At 43.2% G+C, this 19,924-nt stretch overlaps 1 protein-coding gene across 4 annotated transcripts in view; it reads left to right on the top strand.

Annotated features, from left to right (window-relative positions):
- Positions 1–19,924, top strand: part of NFRKB (nuclear factor related to kappaB binding protein) — a 36,112-nt gene that overhangs the window by 2,626 nt on the left and 13,562 nt on the right. For 3 of the 4 annotated variants that reach the window (XM_047690848.1, XM_047690846.1, XM_047690847.1), the window contains 13 exons: positions 417–572; positions 3,077–3,278; positions 8,889–9,016; positions 9,509–9,683; positions 10,231–10,368; positions 10,990–11,063; positions 12,050–12,134; positions 12,538–12,718; positions 12,972–13,080; positions 13,295–13,421; positions 13,665–13,730; positions 17,380–17,459; positions 17,568–17,614. In XM_047690848.1, the coding sequence (XP_047546804.1) occupies positions 438–572; positions 3,077–3,278; positions 8,889–9,016; positions 9,509–9,683; positions 10,231–10,368; positions 10,990–11,063; positions 12,050–12,134; positions 12,538–12,718; positions 12,972–13,080; positions 13,295–13,421; positions 13,665–13,730; positions 17,380–17,459; positions 17,568–17,614 (1,547 nt within the window). In that variant the 5' untranslated portion in view covers positions 417–437. The remainder of the gene's footprint in view (positions 1–416; positions 573–3,076; positions 3,279–8,888; positions 9,017–9,508; positions 9,684–10,230; positions 10,369–10,989; positions 11,064–12,049; positions 12,135–12,537; positions 12,719–12,971; positions 13,081–13,294; positions 13,422–13,664; positions 13,731–17,379; positions 17,460–17,567; positions 17,615–19,924) is intronic. The other variant, XM_047690849.1, reaches the window with a different exon arrangement.

The raw sequence follows: 19,924 nt of genomic DNA, 5'->3' as shown, positions 1-19,924 counted from the left end.
CCGAGCCACCTAGGCACTCCAAGAAATTATCTTATGGTAGAGAGATTATTGGCCTGAGAAGTTTCAAGTTATGAACTCTGATCTGTTTATCAGTTATCTGTTTAATCTCTAAGTCTCACTTTGCTCAAGTGTAAAATGAAGGTAATAAGAAATTCTGCAGATTTGGGAGTTACTGTAGAAGCATTCTGAGCAGCAGGAGACCTGCTAGAAAAGGTTTGAAGATTGAGATGAGAATGCAGTGGTAGAAGAGAGAAGAGGTGTGTAGCTGTAGTTAAGGTAGGAGGATAAAATATTAATTGGACTTGAGTTTGACTATTTTCTGGGCCAGAATATTTTTTGAAGGAGTGTTAGTATCAGCTAGACCCCTGGGATTCCTACCTTTCTATCTGGAGGTATGACTGCATATATTTGTGTAGATTTTCTTTGGAACATAAACAATGGATTCCTTGGACCATATGCTGACGGATCCCTTGGAACTGGGTCCATGTGGAGATGGCCATGGCACTCGTATTATGGAAGACTGCCTCCTGGGGGGCACCAGGGTTAGTCTGCCCGAGGACCTTTTGGAGGACGTAAGTAGTAGCAACACCACCATCTTCTTTTCTGTCACCTTGCCTGTAACCACTATTCTAAACCTTTTCCACACACTGAAGGTTTTCAGTCTTTTGTGTACCCTTTGGTTTCATTTTCTACAATGCAGCCAGAGTGATATCTCTCACTTTTTTAGTGTAAAGTCTTTAATAATGTGTTCAGAGAAGAAAGTATAAGCTGTATACCGAAGCCCTATTTTTAACCAGATAATTCTGAGCAGTTAACAAGAAATTAGATATTTTAAGGACAGAATTATGGATGTGTTTACATTGAATTTGTTACCCACATTGTGGATCGTGAAACAAAATCCAGGCATACTGTATTTGTTCATCAAGCGGGTAACCTCTAGTCAGTTAGTAGTACATGTCCTGGGATGGGATATCCGTGTGCTTTTGGCCCCTTTCGCTGGCAGGCTATGTAATCGTCATCATCATTAAGGTGGCTCCTACTTACTAAGTGCTTATGTGTAAGGCATTGTGTATGCCAAAAAGTGTATTTATTTATCTCCTTTCTTTTGCCATTATCACATATACAGACAGGTGTAGGGTGTCATCTCAAGCATTCATTTGTACATCATTCAGTTGTAGGAGATAATTGCATTAGTCCTCTATGGTTCAGATTTTTTCTTTCCTAATATGTCAAACATTATAGATAAAATAATGCCACCATTTATTCTCTCTGCCACCTGAAGTAACAACTACTGAAGTGACATATATATCCTTCCCATCCATGTTTTCTTTGCACACTCTTTCAGATAAATCTCTTTCTGTTACTCATTTAGTCAGCAAACACTTACTGTATTACATACCTACATGGGCAGAACTGAGACACAGGAATAAAGTGGTGTGCAAAAATAGACTTGCGGGGGGACAGTTTGGACCCCAAGGTGCTCTCGGTACATGAATGCAAGAGATGCCTAGTAGGTGGTTAGAATTCTGGGTTGTCTCCTGCTTCAGCCCTTTGCTGACTCTTATTGTCCTTAGGATAATGGCACAAGTACTTAACATGTTTTTAGGTCCCTTGCTCCTCTTCTGTCTGCTGCTCCCTCCCTCTGCGTCCTTGCGCTAGCTATGCATTGCCTCAACTCTCTTCATTATTTAAAAAAGTGGACTGTATCATATAGAAGAAGAGTATATAAAATCCATATAAATAAAACACTGATAAAACAACCATGTAGCTACAAGAAGTAGAACATTTGCCAATGCCATTCAGGCCCCCACAGGTAATTGGGGTCCTTTCTTTTATATTAATTATTCTTCTGTTTTTATGGTTTTGCTCTGGATTTTTAAATTTTTGCTTATTTATCTTTTTTTTTTTTTTTAAAGATTTTATTTATTTATTTGTCAGAGAGAGAGAGGGAGAGAGAGCGAGCACAGGCAGACAGAATGGCAGGCAGAGGCAGAGGGAGAAGCAGGCTACCCGATGAGCAAGGAGCCCGATGCGGGACTCGATTCCAGGACGCTGGGATCATGACCTGAGCCGAAGGCAGCTGCTTAACCAACTGAGCCACCCAGGCGTCCCTGTTTATTTATCTTTAATCTCTATGCCCAGCGTGAAGCTTGAACTCATGATCCGCATGCTCTACTGACTGAGCCAGCTGGGCGCCCCTGCTCTGTTGGATTTTTAACTCTCCTGCTTCACTTTTTTTTTCTTTTTCTTTTTTTATCCTTTAACTATCTTAAATGTCACTTCTTCTGGTAGGTGTTCTCTGACACCTTGGGTCTGGGACACGGGCTTCTCCTGTATGCTTCTGTGCACATCAGCTTTTCTTAAGTTACATTGTAATTGCTTGTCTCCCCCCACACCCCCAAAACAAGCCGCCTAGCTTAGTAATCAGCACATAGAAGGTATACAGTATATAACTGAGCTGAGATTGAACTCCATCTTGTTGCTTGTCACTCTTTGTAGGTGACTCAACTGCTCTTCCTCTCCTCCCATGTTATCTTTTTCCTGCCCCTCATCTTAAGCTGAATTCAGGTAGAAACTGAGATCGTTTTTCCTTTGGGTTATTATTTACTGTTGGGTATAAGATAATGGTTTAAATGTTGTTGTTAATCTCTAAGATTTGAGAATTGAATAAAGATTGATGACTTTTGTTGTTGTTGTTAAGATTTTATTTATTGTTAGAGAGTGCGTACACACAAGCAGGGGGAGAGGCAGGCAGACGGAGAAGTAGGCTTCCCACTGAGCAGGGAACCCAATGCAGGACTCGATCCCAGGACCTTGGGATCATGACCTGAGCCCAAGTCAGGTGAATAACTAACTGAACCACCCAGGCATCCCAGTAACATTTTGGTTTAAACAAACTTAAAAACTTGGGTATAGTGATGGTTGCACAACAGTGTAAATGTATCTAATGTCACTGTACACTTAAAAATGGATAAAATGGTAAATTTTATGTTATGTATATTTTACCACTCATGGAAAAACTTAAAAGTTTTTGTTTCTCTCTTGTTTACTTGTCTGCTTTTCCTCATTGTCCTAGCCTGAGATATTCTTTGATGTAGTCAGCCTCTCAACATGGCAAGAAGTATTGAGTGACTCTCAACGTGAACACCTCCAGCAGTTTCTGCCTCGCTTTCCTGAAGACAGTTTTGAGCAGCAAAATCAGCTCATCCTAGCCCTATTCAGTGGGGAGAACTTCCGCTTTGGGAACCCTCTGCACATTGCCCAGAAGCTTTTCCGAGGTACGTACGTTGGCATTCTTTTTTTTTTTTTTTTTAAGATTTTATTTATTTATTTGACAGAGATTACAAGTAGGCAGAAAGGCAGGCAGAGAGAGGAAGGGAAGCAAGCTCCTTGCCAAGCAGAGAGCTAGATGCAGGGCTCGATCCCAGGACCCCGAGATCATGACCTGAGCCAAAGGCAGAGGCTTTAACCGAGCCACGCAGGCGCGCCGGCATTCTTTTTTTTTGAGAGGAGTGAAAGAGAAGGAACACGTTCACTTATGTGAGTACTACTTTCTTCATTTATTGTATTTATTTTCATGTACTGATACTGACTCAGAGCCCAATTGTGTGCAACACTTTGTGTAGGCAATTCTTTTTTTAATAAAAATTTTTAATTTACACAGGATATATATCAATCATAAATGATTTGTTGTAAAATGAACTTAACTGTGTAACCACCACCTGGATCAAGAAATAAAACATTACTGGTGTCTTATAGGCACCTTTTTTGAGTAGTCTTTAAAAAAATTTCTAAACAGTGTATCATTTGCTTTTTCCTGCATAATAGATGTCTGTGTATTTGTGTGTCACACATAGCATCCATGTATCTCTTAACAAGCATGTGCTGCCATGTAATCACAGTCCTGTTCTCACACCCAAGAAAATTTATACTGCACAAATACCATAGAATATCTCATATTCAGAAGTTGTCAGTGGTTTCCTAAATCTCCTTTATGGTGGCCTTTTTTATTGTTTTCCTTTTAAGTTCAGATCTATTCAAGTTTATGCATTGTGTTTGGATTTCATGTCTCTTGGCTTCCTGAACCTCAGGCCCTCTGGCTTTTTTTGTCTTTCAAAAAACAATGATTTCTTTTTTTTTAAGTGTGATTGACATGCAATATTATATTTTTTTCAGGTGTACCTCTTGATTCTCTGTGTATATATATATATATATATATATATATATATGTATATATATATATATATATATTTTAAGATTTTATTTACTTATTTGACAGATCACAAGTAGGCAGAGAGGCAGTAAGAGAGAGAGGAAGGGAAGCAGGCTCCCCGCTGAGTGGAGAGCCTGATGTGGGGCTTGATCCCAGGACCCCGGGACCATGACCTGAGCCAAAGGCAGAGGCTTCAAACCACTGAGCCACCCAGGCACCCCAGTTCTCTGTATGTTCTGAAGTGATCCCCATGATACATCTAGCTACCACCTGTCTCATACAAGTTGTTACATATTATTAACTATTTTCTGTATGCTGTACATTGTATCCTTTTGTCTTATTTATAACTGGATGTTTGTAGCTTTTAATCCCCTTCTCCTATTTTGCTTATACCAACCCCCCACCCCCCAAACACAAGGCAGTCATCACATTGTTCTCTGTTATCTGCTGAGTCTGTTTGTTTTTTTGGTTGTTCATTTGTTTTTCAGATTTTATATACAAATAAAACTATGGTACTTGTTTTTCTCTGACTTAGTTCAGTAAGCACAATACCCTCTGGGTCCATCCATGTTGTTCATGTGACAAGATTTCATTCTTTTTTAGGCTGAATAGTAGTCTATTGTATCTGTCTGTGAACTCTTTATCCATATGGTCATCTTCATTCATTCATCTATGGATGAATGTGTTACATCGCTTCCATGGTTTGACTAGTGTGAATAATACCACAGTGAACATAGGGATGCATATACACTTATTGAATTAGTGTTTTCAGTTTCTTCAGATAAATACCCAGAAGTGGAATTGCCGAATGGTAGTTCTGTTTTTAATTTTTTAAGGACCTTTATACTGTTTTCCATAGTGGCTGCTCATTCCCACCACCAGTGCCCGAGGGTTCCATTTTCTCCACATCCTTGTCACTTGTCATTTCTTGTCTTTTTGATAATAACCATTCTCACAGGTGTAAGGTGATATTTTGTGTTTTTTTTTTTTTTTAAAGATTTTATTTATTTATTTGACAGACACAGATCACAAGTAGTAGTTAGAGAGGCAGGCAGAGAGAGAGGGGGGGAAGCAGGCTCCCTGCCGAGCAGAGAGCCTGATGCGGGGCTCGATCCAAGGACCACTGGGATCATGACCTGAGCTGAAGGCAGAGGCTTTAACCCACTGAGCCACCCAGGCGCCCCGAGCTACCATTCTTACCTTTGTACTTGACTGCTTTCATTCACTGTCTCTTCACTGCCGACTGCCAGGCTGCTTCAGCAGCCACCTCCACACAGCTGCTACAGCAAGCTCCTTAAAACCTCCCTTCTCAGAATATTTAGCAGTTGCCTTCACTTGAAATAAAATTCAGTGTCTGCAGGGCTCTATGTGACCTGGCCCCTGCCCACTTATCCCAACTTCATCTGGTACTTCGCTCTCCTTTCCTCACTGTTAACTAGCCCACCGCCAGCCAATAGAAATGTTACATGAACCGGGGCACCTGGTGGCTCAGCTGGTTAAGTGACTCTTGATTTCAGCTCAGGGTTGTGAGATCGAGCCTGGCATTGACTCCCTGCTCAGTGGGAAGGCTGCGTCACTCCCTTTCCCTCTGCTCTTTCCCCCGCCTTGCTCTCCTCCTCTCAAATAAATAAATATTAAAAAAAAAAAAAAAAAAAAAAGATGAACTATGTGTGTTCAAGTTAAAATTTTCTAGTAGCTGCGTTAAGAATCATAAAGGCAGTTAATTTTATTTATTTATTTATTTATTTATTTTTTAAGATTTTATTTATTTATTTGACAGAGAGAGATCACAAGCAGGCAGAGAGGCAGGCAGAGAGAGAGGAGGAAGCAGGCTCCCCGCTGAGCAGAGAGCCCGATGCGGGGCTCGATCCCAGGACCCTGAGATCATGACCTGAGCCGAAGGCAGCGGCTTAACCCACTGAGCCACCCAGGCGCCCCAAGGCAGTTAATTTTAATGAGACATTTTGATCTATTATAATTATTATTAATTTCTTTCCATTTCTTGAAAAAGATTTTATTTATTTATATGATAGGGAGAGAGACAGCGAGAGAGGGAACACAAGCAAGGGGAGTGGAAGAGAGAGAAGCAGGCCTCCTGCTGAGCAGGGAGCCCGATGTGGGGCTCGATCCCACGACCTGGGATCATGACCTGAGCCAAAGGCAGATGCCCAACCACTGAGCCACCCAGGTGCCCCAATATTTTCCTTAAAACATACAAAATATTTTTTTTAACAGAGGTATGGCTTTTAATGGCTTTCAAAAAGTGGGGGAAACTAAAGACTGAAGGAACATAACTTCAAAGAAGTACAGAGGCAAAAAAGATACTCAGTTTTTATATATCAAACAGCATCAGTAGCATTCAACTCTTGGCTCGTTTCTTGAAGGTCACATCCTGTTTCCCTGAAGCAGGCAGCATAGCATGGTGGGTAAGACCTTGGACTGTGGAGCTGGATTACCTGGGTTCACACCTGCTTTCCCCTTTTATTAGGTGTGTGATCTTGGACAAGTTATTTAAATTCTCTATCCCTCAGTTTCTTCATCTATAAAATGAGGATTTAGTAGTGCCTTTTATGGGGTGGTTATGAAGATTAAATGAGTTAATAGACGCAGGGTCCTTATATAGAGCAGTTGTCGGGGGCTGTTTTTTTTTTTTTAAGATTTTATTTATTATTTATTTGACAGAGATCACAAGTAGGCGGAGAGGCAGGCAGAGAGAGAGGAAGGGAAGCAGGCTCCCTGCTGAGCAGAGAGCCCGACTTGGGGGCTCGATCCCAGGAACCCAGGATCATGACCTGAGCCGAAGGCAGAGGCTTTAACCCACTGAGCCACCCAGGCGCCCCAGTCAGGGGCTGTTCTAAGTAAACATTTGCTATTATTAGTTACATTGGATGGTATTAGGGTGGTTGGGGCAAAAAAGAGAAACACTGTGTACTTTAACTTCTCATTTTTACGTTCTGAGATTAGCTTTTCAATCTTTCCCTCTCAGTTTTCATCATGGTCTATCAGCTCAAATCCATTATGTCCAAAATAGACCTCTCCTCGACCTTTTTATCTCAGATGATGATATCAGTTTTTCATGTCCACTCATCAGGGTACCATGCTTATTTGACCTCTCTGTGGCCCCCCATCCAGCTCCAGGACTGAACTATCAGCTGGTTTAATCCTTCTCCCTCAGGAATGTATCTCAAGTCTCTACTTCTGTTCATGTAACCACTATTTTACTTACTAGTCAGCTAATAGGTGACAGACATTCTTTGAGATTCTGGAAATATGGTAATGATCTTACATTCTCATAGGGAAGAACATGATAATAAACAAGAAAATACTTATGGGCATTAAGTACTTTTAAGAATGAGGAGGGTAAGGGGACTAGAATAATGGGAAGGAGCTCTTTTAGACATAGTAGTTGGCGAAGGTTTCTCTGATGGGATGGTATCAAGACAGGGACTTAATGAGGGTAGGATGACCAAGCTGTGAAAACACAGGGTGTTAGTAGGAAGCCTTGCATGTAGAGGGAACTTTAAGTACAAAGGTCTTGAGAAAATAGGGTATGTAGCCTATTCAGGAAACAGTGTGGAGGCCAGTCGGGCTGAGATAGAGGGAGCAAAGAGAAGACTGGTGGAAGATGAGGCCAGAGGGAGCTCAGGACACATGAAGGGCCTTCCAGGCTATCTTTCAGACCTGGGCTTTTATTCTGAGTGTGGAGGGAAGCTGCCATCCTCTCTTACCTAGACCTCCTGCAGGTGTTTTCTTTCTTCTCTCTTGCTCCCCACCATGTCCTTCTGCTTTAAACCCTTCAAATTATTCCCATTGCACTTAGGATAAAATACAGCTCCACCTGTGCCCTATGGGTTTCTGTGTGGTTGGATCTCTGCCTGCCTTCCCAGGGCATCGCCCGCTACCTCTGCTGCAGACCACTCTGAGTTAGTCATACAGACGTTTTCTCCAGCTTTGGGGTGTGCAGAGTCCTTGCTTGCTTCAGATCTGCCTTCGCATGGGCTGTTCCTTCTGCCTTTCCCCCATTTTTACTATTATTTGCTTTTAAGATTTTTTTTTTTTTTTTTTTTTTTTTGTCAGAGAGAGAGGGAGAGAGAGCGAGCACAGGCGGACAGAATGGCAGGCAGAGGGAGAAGCAGGCTCCCCGCCAAGCAAGGAGCCCGATGTGGGACTCGATCCCAGGACGCTGGGATCATGACCTGAGCCGAAGGCAGCTGCTTAACCAACTGAGCCACCCAGGCGTCCCTATTATTTGCTTTTAAATTCCCATTGATTTTCCTCCCAATTTTTTGTTTTGAAAATTTTTAAACATATGGAAAAGTTGGCAGATAGTATAACAAACATCTGTGTAACTTATTAATATTTATCAGTTGTTAACATTTTGCCATAGTTGCTTTAATTAGGCTTCATTTTATGTTTTGTTCCTTAGAGATCCCTTTCCCGAATATACCCCTCCTCACTCTTGGTAGTTGCTTCAAATTAATTCCCCAGAGTACTTAAAAAGAGTATCTATCTGTTTAACTGCTTATTTTCTGCCTGCCATGGACTGTAGGCCCCACATACGCAACAGTCATCTTTTCCTCTCCTGTCCTGTCTTCCGGTATCCAGCACTTTTTAAGCACGTGTTAGATATTTGTTGACCCATATTCACACACAGTTGTGCCTCCGTTCTTCTCAGACGGACACTTCAACCCGGAGGTGGTCAAGTACCGGCAGCTGTGCTTCAAGTCCCAGTACAAGCGCTACCTGACGTGCCAGCAGCAGTACTTCCACAGGCTGCTCAAGCAGATCCTGGCCTCCCGGAGCGTAAGTAGTGCTGGCCCCTGCGTGTGGCATGGGGACGCTGAACGCACACATCTCATCGCTTCAAGAAGTGGTTCGGGTACCGCACGCCGGTGATAGCAGTAAGAAGAAAACGGGACCAATAAAGCCACCACACAGTTAGGCTGTATTGTCCTTTCTTATTCATTTTAAGATGTAGCCTGGTTTCAGAGATGTGAAAACATGGAAAAAAGGTATCTCTTAAAACTGATGAAATATCATAGCTTCAGTCTTTAGCAAGGTCAGCAGATGGCTTTGAGATCCATCGTGGGTTGTTTAGGAGAAGCAGGTTGCTGCACAGCTGGCGTGCGAGAGCACACAGGCCTCCAGATACCTTGACAGATGAATAGGGTACCAGGCTTCGTGGCCTGGGAGCTAGACCTGTGTGTAATCTTCGAGGCATGTGTTGTAGACTTGAGGAATGCACCAGAACAAGCTTTGGGTGATGATGTGTCTGCCCATCTGCTCTCTTCCTAGGACCTACTGGAGATGGCCCGACGGAGTGGCCCAGCCCTTCCCTTCCGCCAGAAGCGCCCTTCACCGTCCCGTACCCCTGAGGAGCGGGAGTGGCGGACCCAGCAGCGCTACTTAAAGGTCTTGAGGGAAGTGAAGGAGGAGTGTGGTGACACAGACCTGTCATCTGATGAAGAGGGTGAGTATCTGGGGGTACTTGGAGTAGCTGGGATGTTGGAGTTATACCAGCAGCTTGTTCAGTTGGAGCCAGTGGTAGCCATTTATCTCCCGGGAAGGAAGCTGTCCCAGTTGTCTCTCTTGGTGGGTGGTGGATGATGGGACTCAGAACTCCTTAGTCTTTGGGCTCTGAGACATTCCTGTTAGGTGGGGTGTGACTGCATACCTTTTTTACCCTTGATGCTTAAGTGGCATTTGAGTTTAGATGAGATGAATCCCTGCATGGCAGGGCTCTCCACAGTAGGCCTTCTGGTCCTATTGTGCCACTTGAGAGAACTGCTTTTCCCCTTACAGGAGAGTAGTAGTGACTGTTGGCCTGCTGCAATGCGACCCCATCACTCTGTTGAAGTCTCTCTTCCTGGAAGAGCCGTTTAAATGACCTAAGTGTGCTCCAGTTCGTCTGGAGAAGGGTCAGAAAGGAATGGTGGAACCCTGGCCTCCATGTTGTTGGCTTAGCCTTGTTGAACCCAAATGGCCACTTACCCAATCTCCCCTATTGGAGTCCACAGCCACGTTGGATTTACAAGAAAAATTTTCTTTTGAAGATCTCAGCTCATGGCTTCCGAGCTCTCCAGCGCGTTCTCCTAGCCCTGCGGTGCCCCTGAGGGTGGTGCCCACGCTTTCAACCACGGATATGAGAACTGCAGGTGAGAGCTGAGTGATGCTGTGGACACTTTGGGAAAGCAGGACCTAGATCTGAGAACTCCCTTACTGGGAGGGGGGCGCTGGCTTCTTACCTACCAGGGAATCGAAGCAGTGTTCCTTAGAAGTGGGAGATTAGAAGTTTCTGTTTGATTTCACTTGTCTCCAAGTAGGTAGACCTGCCTTTCTTCCTTCCTTTGTTGTGAAGCTTTCCCTTAGGAGCTGATCAGATGGTATTTTGGGCTAAAGAAAGCAGATTCTTAAAATAGCAATATTTAGGGGCAGTTCAATAATAGAACAGGAGAGGTAATCAGAGCCATAGCAGTTTCTTAGAATGTGAAATTAGAGAAGAACTTTTAACTGGGATAGGAATCAAAGAAGATGGTTAAGAATTTTTGAGGTGTTTTAGGAGCAGCTGAGATCATTGTTATCTGTCAACGTAGAGAAAAGCTGAAGAGTTGATCCTATGACTATTTCAAGATGGTGTGTGTTTACAGTACAGGGGAGTCAGAAGGGACACTCAGAAACATGTTACTTTGAGTATCACAAGTGACCAGAAAGACTTGAATTTGAGCATCATGCTAGTGAATGACCTAGTCCATATGGTTTGGTTCATTTTCTCTCAGATAAAATAGAACTGGGGGACAGTGACCTGAAGATAATGTTAAAGAAGCACCATGAGAAGCGGAAACATCAACCAGTAAGATTGGGTGGGGTGGTCACTAGTGGTTTTTGGTCTAACATCTTTGGATTGGCGTTTGGAAGATGAAGGTAGACACCATATCAAATATCTTTGGATAGGCTTTTAGGAGATAAGGTAGTCATCATATCATTTATGCTTCCTTTTCTTTCATTTTTGGGGAACAGGAGCCACCGTAGTGGCTAGTTAACACCAGCGATATGAGAGGAAGACAGATGCTTGACCTAGTGTCTGATTTATATGGTATATGAATCACTGTATACATTTTACCTGTGTTCAGAGAGGTTAAGGAGCTTGTCCTTGGCCCTACTGCTAGGAAGTCAGGAGTCAGACCCTGTATTCTTCCCACTTTTTACTCTCTGTTACTCTGCTGAGTCAAGGTGATGCCAGTGCAGCCAAGCCAGAGAGCAGAGCTCCCGTCCAAGAAAAGGCAGGGAGGTGGAAGCATCCCACATTGGAAATCAGCAAATCCCTTACCTTTTCTGAACCACATTTTCAGACTGTAAAATATAGTGATATTTAATAAGCCTGTTTGAAGAGCACTAAGATAAGGAATGCAGAAGAGCTTTATAAACTAAATGTCGTGCAATAGAAAGGTTGGAAGTGAGTTCTGTGTCCCATTATGAAGGGGAGTAGTCTTTGTCTCCATATATATATTATGTTTTTTTAAAGATTTTATTTATTTATTTGATAGAAATCACAAGTAGGCAGAGAGGCAGGCAGAGAGAGAGGGGGAGGCAGGCTCCCTGCTGAGCAGAGAGCCCGATGCGGGGCTTGATCCCAGGACCCTGAGATCATGACCTGAGCCGAAGGCAAAGGCTTTAACACACTGAGCCACCCAGGTGCCCCTCCATATATTTTTAATTCAACATGATTTCCTCAAGTGTGCCCGGTATCTGATTGTATCTAGGTAAATTGGGAAAATAATCAGCAGTTTTAGCTTCTTTTGGGGGCCTGTATAACAAATCTTTGAATATCACATCCAGGATCATCCGGACCTTTTGACAGGGGACCTCACTCTGAATGACATCATGACTCGAGTAAATGCTGGCAGGAAGGGCTCTCTAGCAGGTAAAGATGTCCTTTTTAGGTATATATCATCGGACTGTTGTGTTACGTTACATGAGCCTGTCTGTGTGGCAAAAGTAAATGAGACCACAGCTTTCTTCTTGTTGATAGCTTTTGTTTAGTTATTGTTTCTTATGGACTTATAGGTGGAAAATGAGTATAACATCAATACACTACATCTTTGGCTGTTTAATAGGTATTAAAATTAACTTGTGAAATCTCTCAGTGGGTTTGGTTAAAAAAAACAAAACAAAAAAAGAAACAAAAAATAACTCAATGTCTTATTACTTAAGACTTTTTCTTCCCCATCTACTGGTGGGTGTTCGGAAAATAGCGTTTAGATGGGACCCTCACTTCCTGATGTAGAAAATGCAGTTCTGTGATTTGTGTTGCCTTTTCTTCCTAGCCCTATATGACTTGGCTGTCCTTAAAAAAAAGGTTAAGGAAAAAGAGGAGAAGAAGAAGAAGAAAATAAAACTGATCAAATCAGAGGCAGAGGATTTGGCCGAACCCTTAAGCAGTGCTGATGGGATCCCACCTCTCTCCCAGGCCCCTTCTCCGCTGGCTATACCCGCCATCAAGGAGGAGTAAGTGAGCAACAGAGATTCCTGCTCAAGGGTGAAAGATGAACCCGCAGTTTACCCAGCACTGGTGCGTGGAAGAAGCCTGTGCATGTTGAATCTGCAAGACCAGAGTCCCAGGGGACCTGCTAGGGAACGTGTTTGGTGTGGTCCTTTATTGAACTTTTGTGTAACTGTTAGAGGGTTTGGAGGACCTAAACCATCTGGGGATGTGTTCTTGGTCTCTTCAATTGTTCTTACATATTTTTTCCTTCCTTAGGCCTCTTGAAGATCTCAAACCTTGCCTTGGAATCAATGAAATATCTTCCAGTTTCTTCTCTCTTCTGTTAGAGATCTTGCTGCTAGAGGGGCAAGCTAGCCTTCCTATGGTAAGAGTTTTGGAAAGGTCAGATGTACATTGGAGTTTTCAAATTGTAGAAGACTGGCAGTGTTCAGCTGGAGAGAAATTCCAGGTTCCTCTCAGAGCTCTGCAGCTCACTTGCTCTGCGACTTGTAGATAGGCTCTAGCTTGCTCGGGCGCGTCTGCAGGGTTGCTGGTGTGGAACAGAACTCTGACTGGCTTCTGCCTTTGTGTTCCCTTAGCTGGAGGAACGGGTTTTGGATTGGCAGTCCTCTCCAGCCAGCTCCCTCAATAGCTGGTTCTCTGCGGCCCCCAACTGGGCAGAGTTGGTGTTACCAGCTCTGCAGTATCTTGCTGGGGAAAGTCGGGGTAAGATACTTTTTTCCTCAGGGTCAAGTATCCCCCTCCTGTTTAATTCATTTTCCTGTAAACTGCAACATTCCTGGTTAAATCCCTGTGGTTTTACCTACTACTGTGCCGTGGGGGTCTCCACTGTCCTGATCCACTATGAAATATTCAGAAGTTCTCTCGGGGCTCAGGGATCGCAGTTATTCGGAGTTTTGCGCTCTTTCTGACCTGTGCCACTTGTTCATGCGATCCATTTCTTGGCAGCCGTACCTTCCAGTTTCTCTCCGTTTGTTGAATTCAAAGAGAAAACCCAGCAGTGGAAATTGCTTGGTGAGTAATTCATTCTGCTCCTCATAGCAGTGGGTTTTCATCCTTTCCCATCCCCGCTCAGCTGCTTTTGCCTTCCAGTCCGTACAGCCCAATAGGATGTTGAGAACAGCAGTATTAAGCCTTACTTTGCTCAGTATAAAGAAGCAAAATATCTGTAAAAAAAAATCCTTCGTGACTCTTTTGGTATCTCAGGGTCTAAGTTTCACCCCCTCCTCTGGATTTTGGCTCCCCCAAGTTGGGGTGGATGGCCTTTCTAGGACAATGCTCTCTGGTGCTGGCTGGGTTTATATCCGTGGGGCTGTTTTACAGTAGGACCCATAGTCCTATTAATTGCACCTGTTCTTGTAGATTAATCTGCAATAGTGTAACTATTTTTCTTTCCTAACAGTGGGCTTTGCTATTGAGGGTAACGTGCAGCAGGATGTCAGACAGCCCTGAATACACTATTTCCAAGTAGCAGGATTGTTTTTTTCTTTTTTAAATTTATAAAGTCCCACTTACTAAGTTTTAGTATCATGTATCTGAAGCACTTTGATGACTCTTACCAATGATGGTGATCAGAGGAAAATTCCATGTTGATTTCCTACTGAAACTCACTAACCTTTCTCTTTACCCCCTAGAGTGGTCTGTGAAGGGAGAGAAGGTTTTAAATGTAGTAGATTAATTTATTCCTTATAATGTTTATTTGGCTTTTAGATGTCAGGGATTGTGTTAGGTGCCAGAGTATATAATGAACAAATATTCATTCACATGAAAAAACAAACATACATTCTGTGAGGGGAAAGTACCAGAAAGATGGAAGTTTATGACAAGGTGTCGGTGTATTCTGCAGAGTTGGGAGGACCTTCCTGAGGAAGGAACATTTCAGCAGAGATGTTAATGATGCCTAGGAGGAAGGGAGGCAGACTGAGGGGAAGAGCTTTCCATGTGGGCGAAGCAGTATGGGTCAGCTAGGGAAGATTGGATTCGAGAAAATCACACGGGCCTACGTAGAGATGATGAGAATCTGGAGGCGAGGAGAGAGAATGGACAAATTGAGAAAGTTGTAGGTGGTTAAAGCCATATGACTTGGTTATGACTGGCTGTGCGGAGTAAAGGGAGAGTGCTGTCAAGCATCACTTCTAGATTTGTGCCTTGTGGTGAAGCTGCCATTCATTGTGGTAGGCAGCTGTGGAGGGTGAGGATGGAGATCCCGAGTTTAGTTTTGGACGTGCTGAGTGTGAGCTGCCTTCGAGGTATTTAAGTGTCAATGTTGAGTAGGCAGTGTGGGTGAGAGGGAGTAGAGAGTGTGGGTTTAGAATCCAGATGGGAGAGTCAAGGCAGGGAGTTGTTGGCATATCTACAGTAGTCAAACCCAGAGGCATAGGGAGGCAGTGTGAAGTGAGGAGAAATGAGAACATTTGACTAGGCCTTGAGAAGCTCCAAGGCAGGGCAGGCTGAGCAGGAGAGCATATGCCAAAGTGACTATAGACTTGGGGGGAAACCATGAAGAGTTGGATCTTGGAAGCCAGGGAAGGACCCAGTCAGGAAGTGGGGAGTAGTCATTAGCCTTGATCATCCTAAAAGGTTCAGTAAGATAAAGCCCATGGATTCGAGGACATGGAAGAACTGGTGAATTTCTTGTAAGAGTGATTCCTTATCAGGATGACGGGCATCAAGGATAGTGGGGAGCTGAAGGCAACCCGTGATTGCTGACTGTGTTGCTCTCTCTGACTCTGTCAGCCTACTGGTGGCTGGAAGTCAGCCTGGAAGAGGACCTATGCCCAGGGTGGCAGACTTTATAGGACCAGCTAATAAGGATTTTAAGCTTGTGGACCAGATAAGACAGGTGGCAGTTTGCTGACCCGTATGTAACGTACACCTTGGAAATCTGCGGGTGCTACCAGTCAGGGCCCCCTTTCCTATAGTCAGTTAAATATTGACCATCGTACCTCTGGTTAAAGAGACGATGAATCTAAACACCTACTTAGAGGCTTAACAGGGGAGGGGATGATAGTAAGGGGGACTTGTGGCCAAGAGAGGCATTTTTTTCAATGAGAGAAACTCTAAGTGTTGATGTGAAGAGTACAGTGGAGAGAGGGAGATTGAAAATGCAGAAGAGAAGGGAGAATTCACCATGAAAGCGCCTGAGAAAGAGGGAAAGGGATTGGCCTTGGTTGACAGGCAAGAGTGCAGTTCTTACTGTGGGGGCAGGTGGTGGACACCCAGCAGTCGGCTGGCGGGCTGTGTTTTTAAAAGTTCCCAGGTGATGATTCTGTGTATGGGGCTGGGGTTGAGGAACACTGCATTAGGCATGTGGAGGATGGAGGAGTTTCAGGTAATGACCTTTTGTGAGTGTGGGAGTGAGTGAGTGGCTGGAGTGCAGTGGAGGGAGGAGGTCGTGTGGACAGAACCACGAGGTTTGCATATTGGCCGTACTGTCCCATCTGGATGTGCTAGTTGCCCAGTGTGCTGGCAGGAAGTGAGCCAGTGCTCCGTGAGAAATGACTAGGTCCGTAGCTGCCAGAAGCAGGGGGCAGGGTGGGACAGGTGGATGGGTGATGGTAAGAGTCTTGGGCACCAGGCCTTTGTTTTATTTTGATTTTCCAGAAGAGCTGGGGAGAGGTAGTCTGGCAGCAGTGATGGGATGGAAGGAGGAACTTGCTCAGCAGGGCGTGGCTGTGAGAGGATAGGCAGCCAGTACACCCCAAGGTAGACTGTGGAGAAGCAAACTTCACACCCAATAAGGATGTGGAGGGAGTGATTGAGAAGAGGATTAGGCTGTGGGGAAACGGACTATGAAGGAGCAATTCTAGAAGGCAGAGGAGTAGGGGAGTCTTTCTAGGATGAGAAAGTGCAGTACTTTCCGGGGACAGTGGGACTGTGCCTGACGAAGGAGAGCATGTTTGAGTCCTCAGAAGTGTCATCTCAGCTGCTTTGAGAAGGGTAGGCCCTGGGGGGCTGCATTCTTCCCACAAGCAGACCCAAGTGCTGGTGGTCTCTGTGGCTTCCAGCCTGGGCAGGAGACATAGGGACTGTCCTGTGATGGGTGCTTCCGCAGGAGACCGAACAAAGTAGTAGGGGAGGAGGGCACAGAGGGACGTGCTTATTTCTCTAGGTGGGTCAAGGGGGTCAAGCTTTTCTCCTGCCTGAGGGTCTGCTTATTGCTGTGCGAGTCGGTAAAATGCTTCTGTTGCCCCACTATGAGAAGAAGCCTTTTCCGGCCCCACAAAGATAGGAAAACTTCCCTAGGGTAAGCGCTCATGATATTTTTTGTGATACCTTACACTTTGAGATTTTATTAACATGTATTCTTTTCTCACTTGACTATAAACTTCGTGAGAACAGAGATGAGTTTACTGAGTAACCCTGCCTAGCATGCAGTGTGTGGCACACGGTGGCTGCTCAGCAAATACCTGGGGAATGAGCGATTCACTCAGGAAACATCAGAAGTGTTGGTCCAGGCAGACAGAGAATGGAAGGCAGTACAGGGTGAGGGGATAAATAAGTGCAAAGGACCATTACACCATAGGTTCTGATGGGTTCTTTCTTTGGCATAGATACAGCAAGTAAGAAGAAAGTAGGATTCCTAGTAATACCTTAGATTATTCTATTATTATTATTATTATTATTACTATTGTTAATATTTGCCTTTTTATTTTTTTGATAGGCCAGACCCAAGATAATGAAAAGGAATTAGCTGCACTCTTCCAGCTATGGCTAGAAACCAAAGACCAGGCTTTCTGTAAGGTATGGTTTTTAAGAAATAACCAGACTTTTCCTTGTGGTTTTCTAGAGTCCTTAAATTAGCCAAAATTCTTTAGTGTGTTTACCTGTTAATGTTTCTTCTTTCTCCAGCAAGAAAATGAAGACAGCTCAGATGCCACAACACCTGTTCCTCGGGTGTGAGTATAATACTTTAATGGGGGGTGGTAGTCCATGAAATTATAGTTTAAGGTCCTACCATGGTTTTGGTGACATTTCTTAGTATGTTAGTGTTGTAGTGAACTAGGTGTCCCCTGATTCTGACCTGCTTTAACGTACCTGAGAAGGGTAACATGCTCCCATCAGTAAGAATGGCTTTCCGAGCAAAGGATTCTGAACTGGGGAGAGGATTGCATGCATAGTAGAGGCTCTGAAGAGCTTGTGATCCACCTTGTCGGAGGGCGTAGTCCTTTCCCTGGATTCTCCTTCAGTTCCCATTTGAGAAGGATATGATCTTTCTTATTCTACCTATGAAGAAATTGAGGCATGAGGTTAAATGACCTGCTCAAGGTTAGTGACAGGACCTCCTATCTAGAATTTAGGCCTCTTGGCTTCTAATCATGAGCTCTTTATATCACATTGTTTTCACGTGATAGTTTCCAGTCTGATGTGGTCCTTTTTGTCCACCCCCCACCCCCACCCCACCAAGCCTTATTGAGATACAGTTGACATACAATATTGTGTAAGTTTGAAGTATACAACATGTTGAATAGATACATGTATATATTATGTATCGATTACCATAATACTAGTTATATTCATTATGTCACATAATCATCAGTTCATTTTTGTGGTGAGAACATTTAAGGTCTCTATTAGCAACTTTTAAGTGTATGAAAGAGTATTGATAACTGTAGTCATTTTGCTGTATGTCAGATCCCCAGAACAGACTTGTGTTCTAACTGGAAGTTTATACCCTTTGACCAACCTCTCCCCATTCCCCATTTCACCCATCCATCACCCCTTGATAACTGCCATTCTCCTGTTTCTGTGAGTTCGGCTTTTTTTAGATTCCACATATGTGAGATCATAACATTATTTGTCGTCTCTGACTTATTTCACTTAGCTTAATGCCTTGAAGGGCCATCCATATTGTTGCAAATAGCAGGAGTTCCTTCTTTTTTATGGCTGCATAATATTCTGTCTTATGGAGTATTATATACCACATTTTCTGTGCCTATTCATCCATTGATAGGCAGTTGGGTTGTTTCTGTGTGTAGCTATTGTAAATAATGTTGTGATGAACATAAAGGTGCACATACCTTTTCAAGATCGTGATTTCATTTCCTTCAGAAGTACACCCGGAAGTGGGATTGCTGAACTATGTGATAGTTCTAATTTTTTTTTTAACCCAACTTTTTGAGGAATGTCCTTATGCTTTCTGTGTAGTGGCTAAAGCAATTTACATTCCTGCCAGCAGTGCACAATGGTTCTCTGTTCCCTGCATCCTTCCTAATGCTTACTTCTTATCTTTTTGGTAATAGCTGTTCTAACACATGTGAAGTGGTATCTCATTGTGGTTATGATTTGCAAATATTTCCTCCCATTTGGTAGGTTGCTTTTTCATTTTGTTTTTTCCTTTGCAGTGCACAAGATTTTGATTGAAATAGTCTTACTTGTATATTTTTACTTTTATTGCTTGTATTTTTGTATCATGTCTAAAAAATTGTTGCTTAGACCAGTGTCTAGGAAGCCTCTTTCATATGTTTTCTTCTGGGAGTTTTACAGTGTTAGGTGTTATGTTTAAGTCTTTAATCCATTTTGAGTTAATTTTTGTGAGTGGTATAGGATAGGGTTCCAAATTCAGTCTTTTCCATGTGGCTTTCCAGTTTTCCCAACACCATTTATTGAAGAGACTGTCCTTTCCTTACTGAGTATTCTTGGCTCCATTGTCAAATATGGAGCCAGTGGTTTGACTCTATACACAATGGTTTGTTTCTGGTCTTTTGATTCTGTTCCATTGGCTTATGTGTCTGTTTTTATGCCAGTGCTGTACTGTACTATTTTGGCTATTATAACTTTGTAATAAAGTTTGAAATCAGCAAATGTGATGCTTCCCAGGATTGTGGTGGCTATTTGGGGTTGTTTGTGGTTCCATATAAATTTTAGGATTTTTTTTTCTATTTCTGTGAAAAATGGTATTGGGCTTTTAATAGAGATTACATTGAATCTATAGGTGATTTGACGTAATTGGACTTTTTATTTATTTTTTTAATTTAAAGATTGATTTAGAGAAGAGCAGTGGGGAGGGGGAAAGGGAGAGAAAGTCCCAAGCAGATTCCCTGCTGAGCGCAGAGCCCAAATCAGAGCTCTTATCATGATCCTGAGATCATGATATGAGCCAAAACCGAGTGATATTCTCAACCGATTGTGCCACCCAGATGCCCCCGTAATACAGACATTTTAACAATATTTTTCTGGTCCATGAACATAGGCAATCTTTTTGTTTA

This window comes from Lutra lutra, chromosome 10 (assembly GCF_902655055.1).
Source record: "Lutra lutra chromosome 10, mLutLut1.2, whole genome shotgun sequence".
NCBI lineage: Eukaryota > Metazoa > Chordata > Mammalia > Carnivora > Mustelidae > Lutra > Lutra lutra.
This window is presented reverse-complemented; position numbering and strand designations above follow the sequence as displayed.